Genomic DNA, 19,646 nt, shown 5'->3' with positions numbered 1-19,646 from the left:
ACCAGTTCGACGGACTATATCAGTCATTTGTTCGGAACTGTCACCTTTTGCGTCTGACAGGCCGATATCGTCTGGCGAACTGGTAATCTGTGGGCCCCTTTAGTGACACTTGAATTGGGCTAATTTCTAACACATGTAAGACTGCGATACAATAGGTATCACTGTAATTTTTGCAAAATTGATTTCGTAAAAAAAATATACACGTGGAAAACACAATTTGTCACTTCCATAATAATGACTTTCGGTGCTATTCGGTAAGTATTCCTCCTTCCATTAGGCTTAGTATATGAATAACAAAAAATCACCATCCAAAATGGCAACCAAAAGTCAGCTCTTACCAAAACCATTACATAAGTGTATTAGATCGACACTACAGGTAATTCAAACGAAGAATAAAAATCAGGTCAAAAAATATCTCGCAGACGCATTTTAGTATTTTCGACCCAACTATATCGTATTACAGCTAATTTAAAGTTCATAAGTATCCAATATACCTGCTGAATTTACGAACACATTTACAAACACCACCCCTATGCTTCACGCAGTCGGGTAATGTAACTAACACCTCGCCCAGCGTCACCCGCGTCCAAGCGTGACTTAAACTAACTTAACTAACTAACTAATTAACTAACTAACTACGGCTGCTGCGTGTTGATGCCTAGCGCATTGAACAGCTTCGACTTTAGGTTCATGCGGGGCTCGCTCGCCGGGTTCGCACCCTATACCAAACAAAACATAAGTTAAACGCAAATTAAAGGTGGAAGCGTGGAAGTAAACGGTGTTGTGTGCGTGGATTGTGCGAAATTAAAAAAAATGTGGCTTTCCACAAGGGTCTTAATGTGGGTCTCTATTGTTTCTCAAAAAGTTTTAAGGCTTAATGTATTGTTTGCCCGCATTTTCGTTAGTCATAATTTATTTGGTTCAGAAACGCGTCACTTTTCTGGATTGCCATAAAACAAACCTAAACTACCTATCTATAGGATCACCTTACGAAAATCCTGAAAAATTAACGGTTTCAGTTTTATGACTAATGATGACAAACAATACATTATGACTTAAAACTTTATGGGAAACAAAGGGACCCCTCCTAATGTACATGGATATAAGGACCCTTTTCAAATGTATAAAGATATAATTAAAATCTAGTGACTGTCAGTTTTGCGTTTGGAGAAAATATTTGAAAGAACGAAAGAAGGCTGCATTTGACTAATTTGGAATAGTAGGAACTAATTAATATAGTGATATTTTTGATATTAACAATTATTTATATTATTATTTAGAGACCTATTGCAGTTCGGTCAAATAGAGCTGTAAATATCTATCATAGCACTTAAAAACATAGCTCAATCTTTTCTTAAATAAAAGGAATAATTTCGCACAACCGAATTTATAAAACGAAATAATAAATTAGAAACAAATAGAAATAAAACTATACCTATATAAAAAACATACATAGTAAGCACTATAATAATGAAGTACACATAATAAGACGAGCGGTGTAGGGTGACAATGGTTTTGTGATTATATCGGAAAGTCCTGTGATTTCATGAGATACGATAAGACAGAGACGGTGCGACCCACGGTGCTGGGAACGAATGAGACGAAACATGTGCAATGATGACAGTTAGTTCGCTTTAATTCTGTTAAGTACATTTTTATTAGTAAAACGTGATGTTTTAGTGACAATGGCAGTGCGTTTCCAACGTTATTGATCATACAGTGCTGTCATGCGTATTATCACCCCAGTTTATGTATTTATCTTTTCAAACAATGATAAATTAAATCCAAAAATGAGTCTCTGACATGTGTGCAAATTTGTATACCTACATGGCGTCATTTGCTAAACATCAAAGATAAATGAATGGTCTCAGAAAATATTATGCCGGCGAGATTTACAGCTAGAGTAGTTGGCGCTGTACGGTTATATGTTTTCTGGTAACTGAATTGTCAAATGTCAACTTTTGACAAGAGTTACCGCATAGTGTATGGAGCCGTACAGCGCCATCTATTAGCTGTAAAATTCGAAGCACGCTTAGTCTTTGAAAAAACAAAAGAGATACAGAGTTATATTTTAGCAAATGAGCCATGTGAAAACTCGTCATACAACAGTTTTTAGTTCGTCACACAGTGAAAGGTACAATTTGTGTCATAAACAAAGTGACAGATAGACAGAATGAAAGCGAACACCGCACAAACATCCGGCAACGAGCACAAGACGCGACAGCTGAGCCTTCATCCAGCAACACAACGCAACGTCATACGTGAACCAGCACAACACTATTTCTACTTCAAAAGTATGAGGAAAATTAATAAACAACTAATAAAACAAATATGTAGAAATCAATTTTCCTCATAGATGAAACAAAAAGCATTTTGTCACTCGAAGCAAAATTGATTTTAAATTTATCGTTTGAATCTCAACACACTCTAAATTCAAACGGATCCTTAGTATAATTATTATTTTTTTGCTTATTTACGTCAATTTTATTGTGAATTATAATGATTCTTTTCCTCGGTACACTGATTTAAAGTTCGGTACATTAATTTTTACCACAGAAATGTGTGCATCTAGATATATACGCTTCGAGGCTGAGGAACTTTTCGTATATTTAAGTCAAATGGCTGCTCAAAACATATGTTAACATGCTTAAGTCAATGCTAAACATCAGTTAAGTCAATACTGACTTTGAATCATTTTACGGTTTAGACTCACTTGTTTTAAGTCACTCGCGCGACATGTTTCGGAGAGCCTAGGTGGAGACCTGAAAGGAGTTTCTCAAGCACTAAACAGTGCGAGCAGCGTTCACAAATAAGCTAGTCTAAACCGTAAAATTATTCAATGTTAGTATGTCTCACAACAGTTTAAATTCGATCAATACCGACTTGTAATAATTATTATAATTCACGTTATAAAATCGACTAAAACATGACATGAACAGTGGAACAGTGCGTATGTGTTGCGTTGTGTGCGTGTTGAAGGTTTATTCGCGAACCTCGTCGTGGTTGTCGGGCGGCGGCTCGTCGCGGCCGGGGCGGCGCCGCGACTGCTTCACGATGTCCAACGCCTGAACACAACCCTAGTGTTACACGAGTTGATAGAACAATGACATACGTCGTCGAACAAGGAGTAATGACTGACGCAAAGTCTTGACAATTTCAACACATTAGAAAAAATCTTTTAATTTACAAAAAACATTTTAGAAACTATATAAAAAAGGTAAAACAATGATAAACGAATTTCCAGACATTTCCTAGACAACACAATAGCATACTAGGGAGAATTAACTTGTTCATCTAGGGAGAATTAACTCTTTTATTTGAATGATTGTCACCCTAATTTGAATTCACTCAAATAACTAAACAAGGATCAGTCTACTGCAAAAATATTCTCGAAGTTAGAAGAATCTATGAGTAAATGATAAACTAAATTACCTACGACTGGAGTTATTAAATACATTGCTATAGGGCACGATTTACACGTCACGTAAGTACGAGGGGTATTCAAAATATTCTCGGTATGAGAATGAAAACAAACAAGTACAAAAAGTTTGATATTTTTATTTTTCAATATACTCCCCCCCTATGTTCATACACTTAAAAGATCGATCAATTATTTTTTTTAATCCCTCGTAAAAATATTTTTTATCTTTCGTGTAAAAATGCTCCTCCACTGCCGCCTTCAATGCTTCATCGTCAGAAAATTTATTTCCACGCAGATCCTTTTTAAGATTGGGGAGCAAAAAGAAGTCGCTGGGGGCTAAGTCCGGACTATACGGTGGGTGAGTAACAGTTTTAAACCCACGTTCAACAATAGCTGCCTTGGCAATATGAGCAGTATGGACGGGGGCGTTGTCATGCAGAAGCAGAATACCTTTGGTTAACTTTCCTCGCCTCTTTTCTTTAATTACATCCTTTAATTGACGTAGAATGTTAGCGTAGTACTGTCCTGTGATATTTACACCTTTTTCTTTATAATCGATTAGTAATACTCCTTCACAATCCCAAAATATCGTGGCCATGACCTTGCCAGCTGAAGGGATGACCTTCAACTTCTTGGGATGAGCTGAACCCTTAAATGTGCCACTGCATGGACTCTTGTTTACTCTCTGGGTCATAATGATGAACCCAGGTTTCATCTCCAGTAACTATTCTTTGCAGCACCTCATCAGGATTTTCACCGCACAGGTCAATAAAATCGGAACAACAAGCTACACGCATGTCTTTTTGAAGCCGAGTCAGCATTCGCGGAACCCATCTTGCACTTACTTTTGACATATTAAGATGGTCATGTATAATATCATGTACGGTACCAATAGAGAGATTGGTTACTTGTGCTATAGATTTTACCTTCACTCGACCATCTTCCAATATAAGTTTTTCCACTTTATCAATATTTTCTTGTGAAGTAGCTACTACAGGCCGGCCAGGTCTAGGGTCATCTTCAATACTCTCCCTTCCGCGTTTAAACTCGCTTGACCACTTTTGAATGGTAGATAAAGAAGGAGCAGACTCACGGTAAACACAATCCATTTCCTCTTTTATGGTTTTTTGATTTTTACCCTGTTTTGTCAAGAATTTTATCACGCATCGATGTTCTAATTTAGTTAACATTGTCAATTCGCACAGGATGTTCATGTTTGTTCAGCAATTGCAGAAAAACAAAAGACTATCTCGGTTCGAATTATACTTTTTTTTAATGTCAATGAATAAACCTTAGCGGCCAGTAACGAAAGAAATTTTAGAAGAGGTCGTAAGATATCAATACCGAGAATATTTTGAACGCCCCTCGTAAGTAGATATTACGGTGATTAATAGTCTCGCTATCTACCCTAAAGTTTTCAACTAGCCAAAGGTGAAATCAGGGGCCGATTGCGTAACAACTTACGTAACAAATAATAATATTAGCGGAAGTCTCTTTCTAATTCCTTTTATCGAAAAGAGACTCAGTGGTCAGTTCAAACTAGTAATGCTATTTTCCTTGTCTGTTATGAATGTTTTAAAAGGTAACACCGATTTTACAGTACACCTTTGATATCTACCAAGAGAGAAAATGGCACTGACGTCTCAAGTTGTATTCAGTCTCAAAAACGTACTTAATCGTACTCAAAAAACTGGCTAGGTGGGAGTCGGACTCGCGTTCCAAGGGTTCCGTACATTAAGTCCGACTCACGCTTGACTGCACATTTCTAATAGGTTTTCCTGTCATCCATAGGTAAAGAACTATCTTGTGTATTTTTTTCAAAATGTTAGGTAGACCCAGTAGTTTCGGAGATAAAGGGGGGAGGAATGGTCGGACAGACAGACGCACGAGTGATCCTATAAATAAGGGTTCCGTTTTTTCCTTTTGAGGTAAGTACGGAACCCTAAAAATAGCTCAAAATAGTTTATTTTAAAGACGATACACAAGTGTCAGTAGCTCTACCACAGAACTTACTTGTTGAACCCGTGCCACATGCTGGCAGCGTAAAATAAAATCGTGTTAAACTGTGCCCCGTCGCTAGCGACCTACGTATATACTCGTAAATACATAATAAGAACATATATTGCGTGTTGGGAAGCATAAATAAAATGTTTAGATACTTAATTAAATCTGGAATATAAAAATATATATAAGTGTGTAGGTAGGTATTAAAATTGAAATAAAAAAGAATTAATACAATATGGAGTTCACTACCATCGCCCACTCTGTTAACTGTACATCTGTGGACCTTATGCCGTTAGTAATAAGGTCCACCGATGTACAGTTAGTGTTGCCGTTTGTAAGTACAAGACACAAAGTGTAAATAGTTTTAAGATACATTTTTGTGTCTTGTGTTTGTAGAAGAATGGCACCTCACTCGCAGAACCAAAAAAAATCCCGTTATGATTTTATATGTTCAGTCGACGTCAAAGATATGTTTACATTTTTCGCCTTATTCCAAAAGCGTAAGGTGCAAAAGTGTAAATAGTTATTTGTACAACAAGAGATCAAAGTTTGATATTTCTTCGAGTGCTTATTTTGAGTCCCGTGCAAGCGAAAGATTCTATAATAGATTCACGAGCGTAGCGAGTGAATCTAATTTAGAATCTTGAGCGTAGTAAGGGACTCAAAAGCGCACGAGATGTAAATAACTTTGATCTCGTGTAGTACACAACATTTTTCACCTCAGCAGTGAGAACATATTAGAGAACCCGAAAAATGTATTCCTTCTTCATCACTTACCTCTATTCACTCATGTTTTCTTAAGATATACCAACAATTAAATTTTCACCTCAGCAGCTCGAACAAGGGTATTTTGCTACTTAAAAGCAGTGAGCAAAATCACATTTTGCTCACTGAGTGAGCAAAATCGCATTTTGCTCATTTTGTCTCACTCAGTGAGCAAAATGCGATTTTGCTCACTGTTTTTAAGTAGCAAAGTACCCTTGTTCGAGCTGCTGAGGTGAAAAATATTTTTGACGTCGACTGTTCACGTTAATTGTTTTGACAAGGTCACGTATGGCATCGCAATAAGTAACTGATAAGTGGCCAAGTGAAATGCTATTCTTATGTACGATTTACATCAATCGGATGGGATGCATTTTGGTGTCACTTAAATAAGGACTGTATCTGCTGTATTTAGGGTTCCAATTCCTGCAACTCTAAGACGTAGTCCAATGTGAATCGTACATCATGTATCCATACGCATTTGTGGCTGCAACCGTACGCGATTGCACTTGACCAACGCGTCCAAACTTAGTGGATGCGAGGCTAGGTACATGGTAAACAAACTTATGCAAATCCCATAAACGTTTTACACCTTCGAGCAACACGGAAGACACAAAGCATTCGTACTATTTCCCCTCTGCCGAAGCATATATACAACTGTAGCCATTACTTATTTTGTGTGTTTTGTAGTCTATTGCTTAAAGAAATAGAGTCGTTAATTATTTATACTAACATTTCAAGGCGGTTATAATTTGCTTTTACTGTGTGCACGTTTACCCCCGCAAAAATATGGCAGAATGATTTGTACGCATAGAAGGTAGCATCCTATACGCGTGCCTCCGTGAGGGAAAAAACATATTAATTCGACCAATCATCCATACTAATTTATGGTGGGGAATAAAGAAAAATGTGAGACTGTGACAAGGACAAACAATAATAGCGCTTTCGCTGCTACTCCTACTGAGAGATACATAAGACTATCCCGTACTGTCAGTTATCCCCACCACTCATGCCCAATCCAGTTTAATACTAGATTCATGTTTGTACGGTAAGATATCGCTTAGGCTCCCTTCCGACATGTCGAAAGCCGGTGTTGCTCGAAGTTTTAGGTACACCGAACAAACGTATAGTGGTCGGGTCTCTATTGTTTACCAAAAAGTTTTAAAATAATCATAATGTACTTTGAATAAATGTCATATACTAAGAAAAAGTGACCAAGGCCTCCAGTGCCCCAGGCTGGAATCGAACCAGCGTCCTCTGCTATCGCGGCAGGTGCCTGAGCCATTCGGCCACCGGGCCACAGCGGCATAGGTCCAATTTTTCCAAGTATATGCACTTCTTGCTGAAGGCTTATGGCGCCCCCTGGCCACCTCTAAGGTAGAACAGTATGGTTCGACCTTTCTAACTGGATCATCTCAGGTGATACCGAAATAATCAATCATAATGTATTGTTTTCCCGCATTTTCGTTAGTCATAATTCATTTTGGTTCAGAAACGCGTCACTTTTCAGGATTGCCATAAAACAAACCTAACCTATCAATCTATAGGATAGCCTTACCAAAATCCTGAAAAGTTAACGGTTTCAGTTTTATGACTAATGATGACAAACAATACATTATGACTTAAAACTTTATGGGAAACAAAGGGACCCCATGGTCGGCGTCAGCATCGAGCGTGCGTTTTGCATCCAGTGTCCAGTATGGAATAGCGTCTTATCGGCGTGGTAGCGCCCGCAAATGCGTATCGGGTGTATTCAACTCAGTGGCGGCGCGTCCATAAAAGCCGATTCCCACCGGCTTGCCTGTTTTTGGACGTTTGAGCAGGGTTGTAATAGTACATTACTGCAGACGCCGGGAAAGAAGGGCTTGCCGGGTGAGTAGGTATAGCCGGCCGACCGTAGGGAGGCCGGATAGTGATACGAAGCCGGCAAGACCTTTTCACGGCTAGGCATGTATAGTGCTTTTCTCAAACATGCAATGAAATAAAAAAATACACCACTAAAAAAAACAAATTTATAATCTTTATAATAAAAATCCAACTTCACAACAAAAGTTTTTTAATTTTCCTTCCAATCCCGCCATAATTGTTTTTTTTTACGGATTTCGTCCGTATTTCGCGTGTGTAGTGTTCGAATAGACCTTATTAGGGCCATTATACACAATCTGATAATAAGAATCTCAATTTCTATAAATAAAATAAATGCAGAGGATTTTAAATATTGTCTATGGTCTCTGGTGACTTACGTATAGACAAAATTTTAAATTTATTCATCAACACATTGAATCATACAGATCAGGGACCGGAACCGGTTACCTTAACCGGGGTTTTTTATAGGGTTATTTTAGAAGTGGTTATAAAAACCCCTACCATAACGGTAACCGTCTGATAAGGTAACACTTTGATTCGGTAACCGTATCAGATCGAGTTAACCCCTGTTACCGGTAACCGAAATAAAAACCCAGTCTATTCTGTTACCTCATAATAAGGTTTTCAACCAGTTCAAACGATTGTAATCTTTACGCAGACTTAAATTCGACTTATTATTGAATAACCGTGGTTGGCATGGGCGGTCTATGAAGCCTCCAGCACAAACAAGTTTTTTTGCCGGTAACTTCGCTTATTGTCAATTCAAACAATATTGTACTTTGAGTCCTTAAGCTAAAATTGAAAACATAAGTGAGCGATTACAGTATTATTTTAGAGCGTCAGCCGCAGCGCGGCCATTCCTTTGTTTATCTTTATACCTGTGTGTTCCTATTGTTTTTGTTAATCTCGGAGCAATTCTAGTTTAGACATTTTTAGAAAAGGGGTTGCAAGTAAACAACATCATATCCTAGTAATATCTGCTATTATTTAGTTATATTTTATGCTACTTAGATTATTATTTTTATTTTCGGGTTCACACTTGGTACCTACAGATTAAAGACTGATTTAAAGAAAAATTTTCACCTAACTAGTAATTTTACTGGTACCTAGTTAGGTTAGGTATAATTTATCTTAAGTGATTTAAAAAAAAAATCACTTTGTGATAAAGATACATGCGCTAGCGGATTGTGGTAGATATTTTACCATTGTTAACAAATGACATATGTACTAGTTATTATGAGCTTATTTTATAATAAGCAATTAAAGTCTATTTTTTTATTCGGTAGACTAAAATGACATTTCATAGTATGAAATGAAATGACACATGATGTTCATACTATGAAATGTCATTTTAGTCTACCGAATAAAAAATAGACTTTAGTTTAAAATGTTTTCAGATGCGGTGAGTTGTATGAGCTAAGTCGTAATTTACCTTGTACCGCTTAATGCAGCGATCAGAAAATATATATCTATAGCAGTTATAAACTTATTTTAATACTACAAATCTTTCATTAATACCAGGGGGCTCAGCACGGTTCCATTTTTATCGACTATCGCTATGCCCATCACTTTCGCACTTACATACTTGTTAGAACGTGACAGGCATGGTGATAAACGATAAAAATGCGACCGTGCTACTAGGGCAGAATTCATTATACATATTCATTGGGTATCTATAACATTGGTAGGTGAAATAGTTTTGATTAAATTAAATAGATACATACATACTTAGTAAGCAGTGTTGGGCATTCAAGAATAAAATCATTATTTAAATAAGAATTCCTAAGAATAAAATCATGTTGATTTTATTCCCGTCAAAATTATTCAAAAAGTTTTATTCGGAAATAATTCGTATGTGAAAAAATTGAATAAGAATAATCTCATTGTTAATCAAATAAATATAATCATGATTTTATATTCTAAATAATATTCCTGGATTAAACATGTAGTATGCGTGCCGTATAGGCGTTACGTATAGATAGAAGTAAATTAGACAAGAAACTATTATGTTTCTTGACTAATTTATACCTGATTTTATGCAATAAAATCTTACAAATTTAATTTACTGCCGCATAGTCTTGGTATTGGACGATACCCGTATTTATTTTAATGTGATAACTAAATCATCAGGTACAATTCAGCTGCTCTGAACGGATGGTGGATAGCGAAACTCTTCAATGGCTCACTGTGCCTAAATTAATGTAAAAAATAAAAAACCGGCCAAGTGTGAGTCTGACTCGCGCAGGAAGGGTTTCGCACCATTACGCAAAAACCAGCAAATAAATCACGTTTGTTGTATGGGAGCCCCCATTAGATATTTATTATATGCTGTTTTTAGTATTTGTTGTAATAGCAGCAACAGAAATTAATTATTTGTGAAAATTTCAACTGCCTAGCTATCACGGTTCATGAGATACAGCCTGGTGACAGACAGACGGACAGAGGAGTCTTAGTAATAGGGTCCCGTTTATACCCTTTGGGTACGGAACCCTAAAAAAGATGTTTTTAAAGGTAGAATAAGGAATGGCTCGATATGGTGTATTCCTATTTCTCCCCGCCGGGCACAGATGGGAATAGGCGCTTCATTTAAATCATTCCCATATGTCCCCGCCTCATGTATCGCGGCGATCACGTTGGGCAGGAACAAATGGGGAAAATACTCATGATTTTTTTCTGTTTTTGAATTATGTTTATAGTTCGTTTTTTTTTAGCATTAGAAAGAACTTGAAGGAAGGTAAGCGATTTTGACATGTCTTTTAATTGAAAAACACTTTTTTAAAACCATAACTATTACTTATGAAAGCAGAAGACTATAAAAGATCGTATTAGATTCATAATTGTTACATATTTACCGTAACTTATTTTTAAAATGCTAAAAAAAAATGAACTATAGTATGTGGTTTCAGTATCCGAGTTACTACCAAGACTTATGGTGTTTTTAAAAGCTCTTCTGATATTTAAAATTTGCATTTATTATTTAGACGGAAATTAACAGGTATTAATATCGTTTGACACAACGCTTGCCGCACATGTTTAGCAAATGCTGACAAAGAATTCACCACGCCACGACTTAATCCTATTGTTATTGCCAATGAGTAATAAATGACGGTCTCAAGTGGAAACACGCCTGCAACTTTCTGCAAATCTATTTAATTATAATAGTGATAAGCGTAGGACTCTTTTCTTACCTGCAGTAATTTACTATCTCATTCACTATCCGTAGGTGTGAAAGAGATAGCATACGTAAGACCTCGAGGCTGGTAGGAATAATAAACAAAATACATACTTAATACGCAAAGAAATATACATTGAACCATCATAATTATAATTTCGCAGTTTACTTTCTATGTAGCTTCATTATAAAATTATCATCACCGTTTCGAAGGCTTCAAAAAATTCAAATCAATCCGACCATTGAAAAGAGGGGTGAAATTCATTTTACTATCTATATACATTGTACTACATATAATATGACCAAATAAATGCCATTTAACCTTGTTACCACTAACTCATGTATCTACAATTACATCAATTAGTCATGACACGGCAGAGCACTGGTAACAATACTGTAGTGTAGTACAATAATAAGGCTTTATTGTTGTTACTATGACTCTCACCGCATTCTGCTTAATCCTAAATATCCTAATACAATAGAAAATACCACGACCTTTAAACATTCGGTGCACTTGCGTTGTAGCGCGTGCCAGCGGAGCGCAGCGTTTCGATTTAAATACGCATGTTGCTTCGCCTGTGTAGGTATATTTATTATCTTCATGTTATTAGGTACTAGGAAGTGCAAATAATTGACTTCATACATGAAAGATGTTTTACAGATTTTGTTCAATAGTCACCTTCAATAACACGAGAGTAATCTAGAGCAGAGTTGGGCAAAAAATAACTTGAATAAGAATAAGAATAAAACAGAAATTTCATTCTTATTCCAATCGATTTGAATAAGAATAATTCTTGCACTCCTTATTTTAGAATAAAATGAAAGTGAATAAATCATGACACTTTTATTTTAAATGAAAAAGACAAAACGGAATATTTATTCCAGATGTAGGATTATACTAAATAACGTTTTATTCAATTAGAATGTTATTCTGAATTAATTTAACTTTTGTAGTTACTACTACTTTTAATTTTGTAAGTTTCTAAAATAAATAAAACAAATGAAATAGATAAAACAAATAATATAAATGAAATAAATAAAACAAATAAAATAAATTATATTATTTACATCTATTTTATTAGTTTTGCATTTTAGTTTTTATATAATATTATAAGTATTAGTTTAATTTTTAAGTAGGTTTATTTTAATTTTAGTTTAGGTTTTAAATTTTTAATTCATAGTTAGTTGTAATGTTTTTTTATTATTACCTTTTAAGTTAAATAAATGAACTTTATCCTAATAAAATAAATAAGATAAATAAATTAAACAAAATAAATAAAATAAACAAAATAAACAAAATGAACAAAATGAACAAAATGAACAAAATGAACAAAATGAACAAAATGAACAAAATGAACAAAATGAACAAAATGAACAAAATGAACAAAATGAACAAAATGAACAAAATGAACAAAATGAACAAAATGAACAAAATGAACAAAATGAACAAAATGAACAAAATGAACAAAATGAACAAAATGAACAAAATGAACAAAATGAACAAAATGAACAAAATGAACAAAATAAACAAAATACACAAAATAAACAAAATAAACAAAATAAACAAAATAAACAAAATAAACAAAATAAACAAAATAAACAAAATAAACAAAATAAACAAAATAAACAAAATAAACAAAATAAACAAAATAAACAAAATAAACAAAATAAACAAAATAAACAAAATAAACAAAATAAACAAAATAAATAAAATAAATAAAATAAATAAAATAAATAAAATAAATAAAATAAATAAATAAAATAAATAAAATAAATAAAATAAATAAAATAAATAAAATAAATAAAACAAAATTAATAACAAATAAAATAAATGAAATAAGTAAAATAAACAAAATAAAAAAATAGACAAAATAAGTAAAATAAACAAAAACTTTAAAATAAACAAAAACATTAAAATAAGCAAAATTAAAAAAATTACAAAAATAACAAAATAAACTATTAGTTCTATTAATAAATTAACTTTTTCTTTTAGTAGGTATTTGACTGACGGCACATCACTAAATACGAATGTAGCAAACCAATAAGCAACCGATAATAAAGGTTACCATAACTGAATAAAAACCGGTTAAAAACCCCTAACAAAAACCCTAACGCGATGGGGTTTTGAGATTAACTCGGTTAAAGGTTAAGGTTACCGTTTCAATAAGCTTACCGTTACAATCAGGTAACAGTATGATAGGGTTACCGAATGATACGGTAACCGAATTGATTGGGTTACCGAATGGATAGGATTAAGCGTAAAGAGGGGTTTTCCGGTCCTTGATACAGATTCGTATTCTTAATATCAGTACGTTCGTGTATAACAGGCGTTAACACGGATATTTTGGTCCGATAACCATTCATTCACTAAAAATATTAAAAAAAAATATAATTCGGCTGTTTAGCCTGTTCATGGACACAGACCCCATGTTTACATTAGAATTTAAAAAAAAATTACTTCCCGGCCTATGCCTGCAATTTCGTATGAAATTCCTTTACAGTTCTCTGGAGTTGCTCCGCCCTAAACGTGATACTTCGAAATTGCATGTTTGAGAAAAGTTATGTAAGCCGAATTAGCCCCTTGCCTATGGATATGTTTGACGCCGCCACTGGTGTATTGTCAGGCTACATGGATGGGTTGCCTACCTCCTTCCTGCTGCGCAGCGCGCAGTCCTCGAGGGTCTCGGCCGCCTCGTACTTGCCCTGGCGCCGGTACAGCGCGCCCAGGTTCTTCAGGGTGGTGGTCACCGTCGGCGAGTCCACCTGCGGACGGTAACCAATGTAACTTCACTAGCTCAACTCTTTTTCAAAAGTATTTTATGCCCAAGATGAAACCAAAGAGAATAGAGTGAATAGAGAGTTACTGTCATGGTAAATTATGTAGCCCCAGTACATTTACCGCCATCTTTTGACAAAATATTAAAACTGTTAGAACGCCATATGTACCAGAGTAATATGTACATTGTGGAATACATAGGCAGCTTTATGCCAGCCGCCGTATTAACCGAACGGCGCGTTTTCCTTTTGAAGATAGTCGTGATTATATGAATGAATGAATTGTTCTAGCGAGACCACAATATAAGGACAAAGCACAACTACACACATATTAGTCCCTAATAAGATAGAAAGTATTATGCACATTGTGGAATACATAGGCAGCTTTATGCCAGCCGCCGTATTTTCCGAACGGCGCGTTTTCCTTTTGGAGATATTTGTTCCAGCTAGACTACAATACAAGGACCACAAGTACACACACATTAGTCTCAAGATAGAAAGTAATATGTATATTGTGGAATACCTAGGCAGCTTTATGCCAGCCGCCATATTTTCCGAACGGCGCGTTTTCCTTTTGGAGATATTTGTTCTAGCGAGACTACAATACAAGGACAAACCACAACTACACACAGACAAAGCACAACTACACACACATTAGTCTTTAATAAGATATAAAGTAATATGTACATTGTGGAATACCTTGGCAGCTTTGTGCCAGCCGCCATATTCCCCGTACGGCGAACTTTCCTTTTGGAGATATTTGTTCTAGCGAGACTACAATATAAGGACAAAGCACAACTACACACACATTAGTCTTTAATAAGATATAAAGTAATATGTACATTGTGGAATATCTTGGCAGCTTTGTGCCAGCCGCCATATTCCCCGTACGGCGCGTTTTCCTTTTGGAGATTTTGTTCTAGCGAGACTACAATACAAGGACAAACCACAACTACACACAGACAAAGCACAACTACACACACATTAGTCTTTAATAAGATATAAAGTAATATGTACATTGTGGAATATCTTGGCAGCTTTGTGCCAGCCGCCATATTCCCCGTACGGCGCGTTTTCCTTTTGGAGATATTTGTTCTAGCGAGACTACAATATAAGGACAAACCACAACTACACACACATTAGTCTGTAATAAGATATAAAGTAATATGTACATTGTGGAATACCTTGGCAGCTTTATGCCAGCCGCCATATTCCCCGTACGGCGCGTTTTCCTTTTGGAGATATATGTTCCAGCGAGACTACAATACAAGGACAAACCACAACTACACACAGACAAAGCACAACTACACACACATTAGTCTTTAATAAGATATAAAGTAATATGTACATTGTGGAATACCTTGGCAGCTTTGTGCCAGCCGCCATATTCCCCGTACGGCGCGTTTCCCTTTTGAAGATAGGCGTGATTATATGAATGAATGAATGAATGAATGGTTCTAGCGAGACTACAATACAAGGACAAAGCACAACTACACACACATTAGTCTTTAATAAGATATAAAGTAATATGTACATTGTGGAATACCTTGGCAGCTTTGTGCCAGCCGCCATATTCCCCGTACGGCGCGTTTTCCTTTTGAAGATAGGCGTGATTATATGAATGAATGAATGAATGAATTGTTCTAGCGAGACTACAATACAAGGACAAAGCACAACTACACACACATTAGTCTTTAATAAGATATAAAGTAATATGTACATTGTGGAATACCTTGGCAGCTTTGTGCCAGCCGCCATATTCCCCGTACGGCGCGTTTTCCTTTTAAAGATAGGCGTGATTATATGAATGAATGAATGAATGAATTGTTCTAGCGAGACTACAATACAAGGACAAAGCACAACTACACACAAATTAGTCTTTAATAAGATATAAAGTAATATGTACATTGTGGAATACCTTGGCAGCTTTGTGCCAGCCGCCATATTCCCCGTACGGCGCGTTTTCCTTTTGAAGATAGGCGTGATTATATGAATGAATGAATGAATGAATTGTTCTAGCGAGACTACAATACAAGGACAAAGCACAACTACACACACATTAGTCTTTAATAAGATATAAAGTAATATGTACATTGTGGAATACCTTGGCAGCTTTGTGCCAGCCGCCATATTCCCCGTACGGCGCGTTTTCCTTTTGAAGATAGGCGTGATTATATGAATGAATGAATGAATGAATTGTTCTAGCGAGACTACAATACAAGGACAAAGCACAACTACACACACATTAGTCTTTAATAAGATATAAAGTAATATGTACATTGTGGAATACCTTGGCAGCTTTGTGCCAGCCGCCATATTCCCCGTACGGCGCGTTTTCCTTTTGAAGATAGGCGTGATTATATGAATGAATGAATGAATGAATTGTTCTAGCGAGACTACAATACAAGGACAAAGCACAACTACACACACATTAGTCTTTAATAAGATATAAAGTAATATGTACATTGTGGAATACCTTGGCAGCTTTGTGCCAGCCGCCATATTCCCCGTACGGCGCGTTTTCCTTTTGAAGATAGGCGTGATTATATGAATGAATGAATGAATGAATTGTTCTAGCGAGACTACAATACAAGGACAAAGCACAACTACACACACATTAGTCTTTAATAAGATATAAAGTAATATGTACATTGTGGAATACCTTGGCAGCTTTGTGCCAGCCGCCATATTCCCCGTACGGCGCGTTTTCCTTCTGCAGGTGTTTGTTCTCCTCACGCTCTTCCGCCACTTGCCAGATGGGCTTGTTGTCGCCTGAAACGGTTTTAGGCGGTTAGAAGGATGTGTTGATCGGGGTAGTAGTCCGATCAATGAAGTTTGGAGGGATATTTTATTTAGTAAAAGACAACACTGTTAGTGTAAATTTGAATAGTAAACTGAAGGATTGTAAAATGGAATATGGGTAATTGTCTTGTTGATCAGACTATGGCAATATACAGATAATTGTTGCGTCAAAAAGATAACTTATATGGATTAATATTAAAATAGATACGTCTAAAATAAGGTAATACTCAGGGAGTTTTTAATAGAGATACAATTTGCATTAAAATGAAAAAATAAAATTAGTAACATCTAAAAAGTGTGTAATTTACATGAAATTTATGTCATACAAGTTATATTTTTACACAATTAAATTTACAAATGTGACACAAGTCGGGAAGGTGTGACACAGATAGACATACAAGAGAATAAAAGATAAAATACTAATAATAATAGGTAACATATAGATATTAACAAGTATCATGGCCTTTCCTACCTGTGCCACACGAAATCCAAACTTGTGCCACTTACCTAAAGCTCATTTTTAAACAACCACCTGCTGCTTCGTTACTTGGGTTGTTTCGAAATGAAAATAAAACGTGTTTACGACCTCTGTTTAATGACCAGAACGGATAAAATTAAAAAATCAACTATTAAAATAAATTGTTAGGATATAAAATAATTGTTATAATAAAATTGTATTGAGATGGGAGCGAGTACCTATATATTTATATATAAATCATATATATAAATCATAATCCTGTTTTTATATATTTTTTAACATGCAACGCTGCGCTCGCCTCAGATCACATGTTGGTAGACCTCAACTTCGCCTCGGCCGACAATTTCATGTGATCTGAGACATTTTTTACTTTTCTGTAATGTCTGTATGTCTGTGTCAAATGGATCAAGATTTTTTCAATGATTCGCCCCCAAATCAATACTAGGAATAACAAAGCAAATATATGTATATTTAAAACAGTAACATTTCAGGCATTTTATATTGTCATTTTCATTAGGAACCCTGTATATAATAATAAAAGGCACTATTTCTCAGCCACAATTATACTTACGACTACATTGGCAACAATCATTGGACTATTTTTATTGAACATTATACAATCGTACTGCTTTCCCTTTTAATCCAGAAAAGGCAACAGAGATTGTATTTTTTATATATTTTTACTTGATTCTATGAACGTAAGTTCTAAGTCAAGTTAAAGTAACTTACGACGTATTTGAAACCTAACTAACATTTGAATATCGGTCCACATTATTATGTATCATTGTGCAGATGTAACATTTCTAACCTTCTAAAACCCTTATAATTTTCAGGGAATAGGCCGCAAGTAAATAAAGTTTAATAAAATGATCTCTGTCTATGACATAAGAGTTTAATTTTTACTGGTTTTCTTTTCTGCAGAACTATGATTCATTTATACAGCACATTGGACACAATAATACATAATATTTGTGGTAATAAACACCACCACAGTTACCAGAGAGTGAATTTTCCAAATTAAAATAGCTTTCATCCACGGGTATACGCCAAATTTTACCAAAATGGTATTCAGTAACTTTCGCATCTATAACAGTATGTAAGTAAAAACAAGTAGCCTATCGTTAAAAAGCTACTTATTGCGAAACTAAATACACTTTTTACCTAAACTAATACCCTTATTAATAAACTATACACCCAAGAAAAATACTACACTCATGTTGTTAGCTAACATAAGGAGAGGATATTTTACTTGAGTGATGTCTATTAATGCGGGCACTAAATTGCCTAAAAAACCTTCCTAAAATCACTAATGGCAAGCTAAATACTTAAATCAAAATTAAATAACTAAAAGCGAACTGCCAACATTCGAGACAAAATGCATCAAGAGATCTATTACAAATATGATGAGTCATTTGCTATCTTCTCATGCCTAGAAAAAAAATTGCCCCGGTTTTTCTCACTACTACGCACGTAACAATTTGAAATTTACGAAAATCTGAAATAGAGCTTGAAACAAAAAGTGCGCGGCTATTTTTTTCTAGGCATGAGAAGATAGCAAATTATGAAACCTATCTGCCATTTTAATTTGGCAAACGATGTACCAAACATCCTATATTTAAAAGCTGGAACTGCATTGAACTGATTAAAATTATGCTTAAAACAATCACAAAAATAAAATAATCATATAACATTAAAAGTATCAATTTTGCACCAAATTTCGTCCCACTTACAGCCATATCATTACTGAACATTAATTCGCACTAACCTCAAATTATTTCGAAATCATGCAAATATTTTTCGCTTTTATAATTTTTTTTAAATAAATCTACTATATACAACAACTCATTAGTATCGCATATCTAATAACAGCCTCCAATGATATTCGCGCAAAACCCAAGTAGCAAAAATAAAACATAATACGATAAAATAATAATTAAATTAAAATACATAAAAAAAAAACAATCATGCTATTGGGATTTTGAGCATCGGTTTTCTGTATTTAGTATGTATAAAAGTAACCTCCACCGTAGCGAAAATTAATTGCAAATAAAATCTTATCTTATTAAATTAAATAAAAACTGTCCATGGTAACAGTCAACCGGTTAGGAAAGATTAGTTTCCAACAAGAATATAAACTCATAGTAAATATACTATTAAAACGGTGCGCGCGACGTTTCTCGGACGATATTAGAGTTATTACTAATAACTTATTTATTAGACTAATATTAGCTACCGTTCGAGAATTAAATACCTGTTGCGCATTTGTTAATTCGTGCTAATATTAATTAATCAGTATTCTGCGCCATTATTTTATTAAAAGTTTGGTCATTTTTGCGTAAAAATAAATAAATTCGCTGGAAGGTTTA

The 19,646-nt window shown here is 35.0% G+C and overlaps 1 protein-coding gene across 1 annotated transcript in view; it reads right to left on the bottom strand.

Moving 5' to 3' along the window:
* Positions 1–527: 527 nt before the first annotated feature.
* Positions 528–19,646, bottom strand: part of LOC134653373 (kinesin light chain) — a 65,473-nt gene continuing 46,354 nt past the window's right edge. Inside the window, exons 10-13 of the mRNA XM_063508709.1 lie at positions 16,663–16,772; positions 13,872–13,988; positions 2,994–3,065; positions 528–719 (exon numbers count right to left, since the gene is read on the bottom strand). Of these exons, the coding sequence (XP_063364779.1) occupies positions 636–719; positions 2,994–3,065; positions 13,872–13,988; positions 16,663–16,772 (383 nt within the window). The 3' untranslated portion in view covers positions 528–635. The remainder of the gene's footprint in view (positions 720–2,993; positions 3,066–13,871; positions 13,989–16,662; positions 16,773–19,646) is intronic.

The sequence above is a fragment of the Cydia amplana genome, chromosome 13 (assembly GCF_948474715.1).
Source record: "Cydia amplana chromosome 13, ilCydAmpl1.1, whole genome shotgun sequence".
NCBI lineage: Eukaryota > Metazoa > Arthropoda > Insecta > Lepidoptera > Tortricidae > Cydia > Cydia amplana.
Note: the sequence above shows the minus strand (reverse complement) of the source record. Positions and strands in the feature narration are given on the sequence as shown.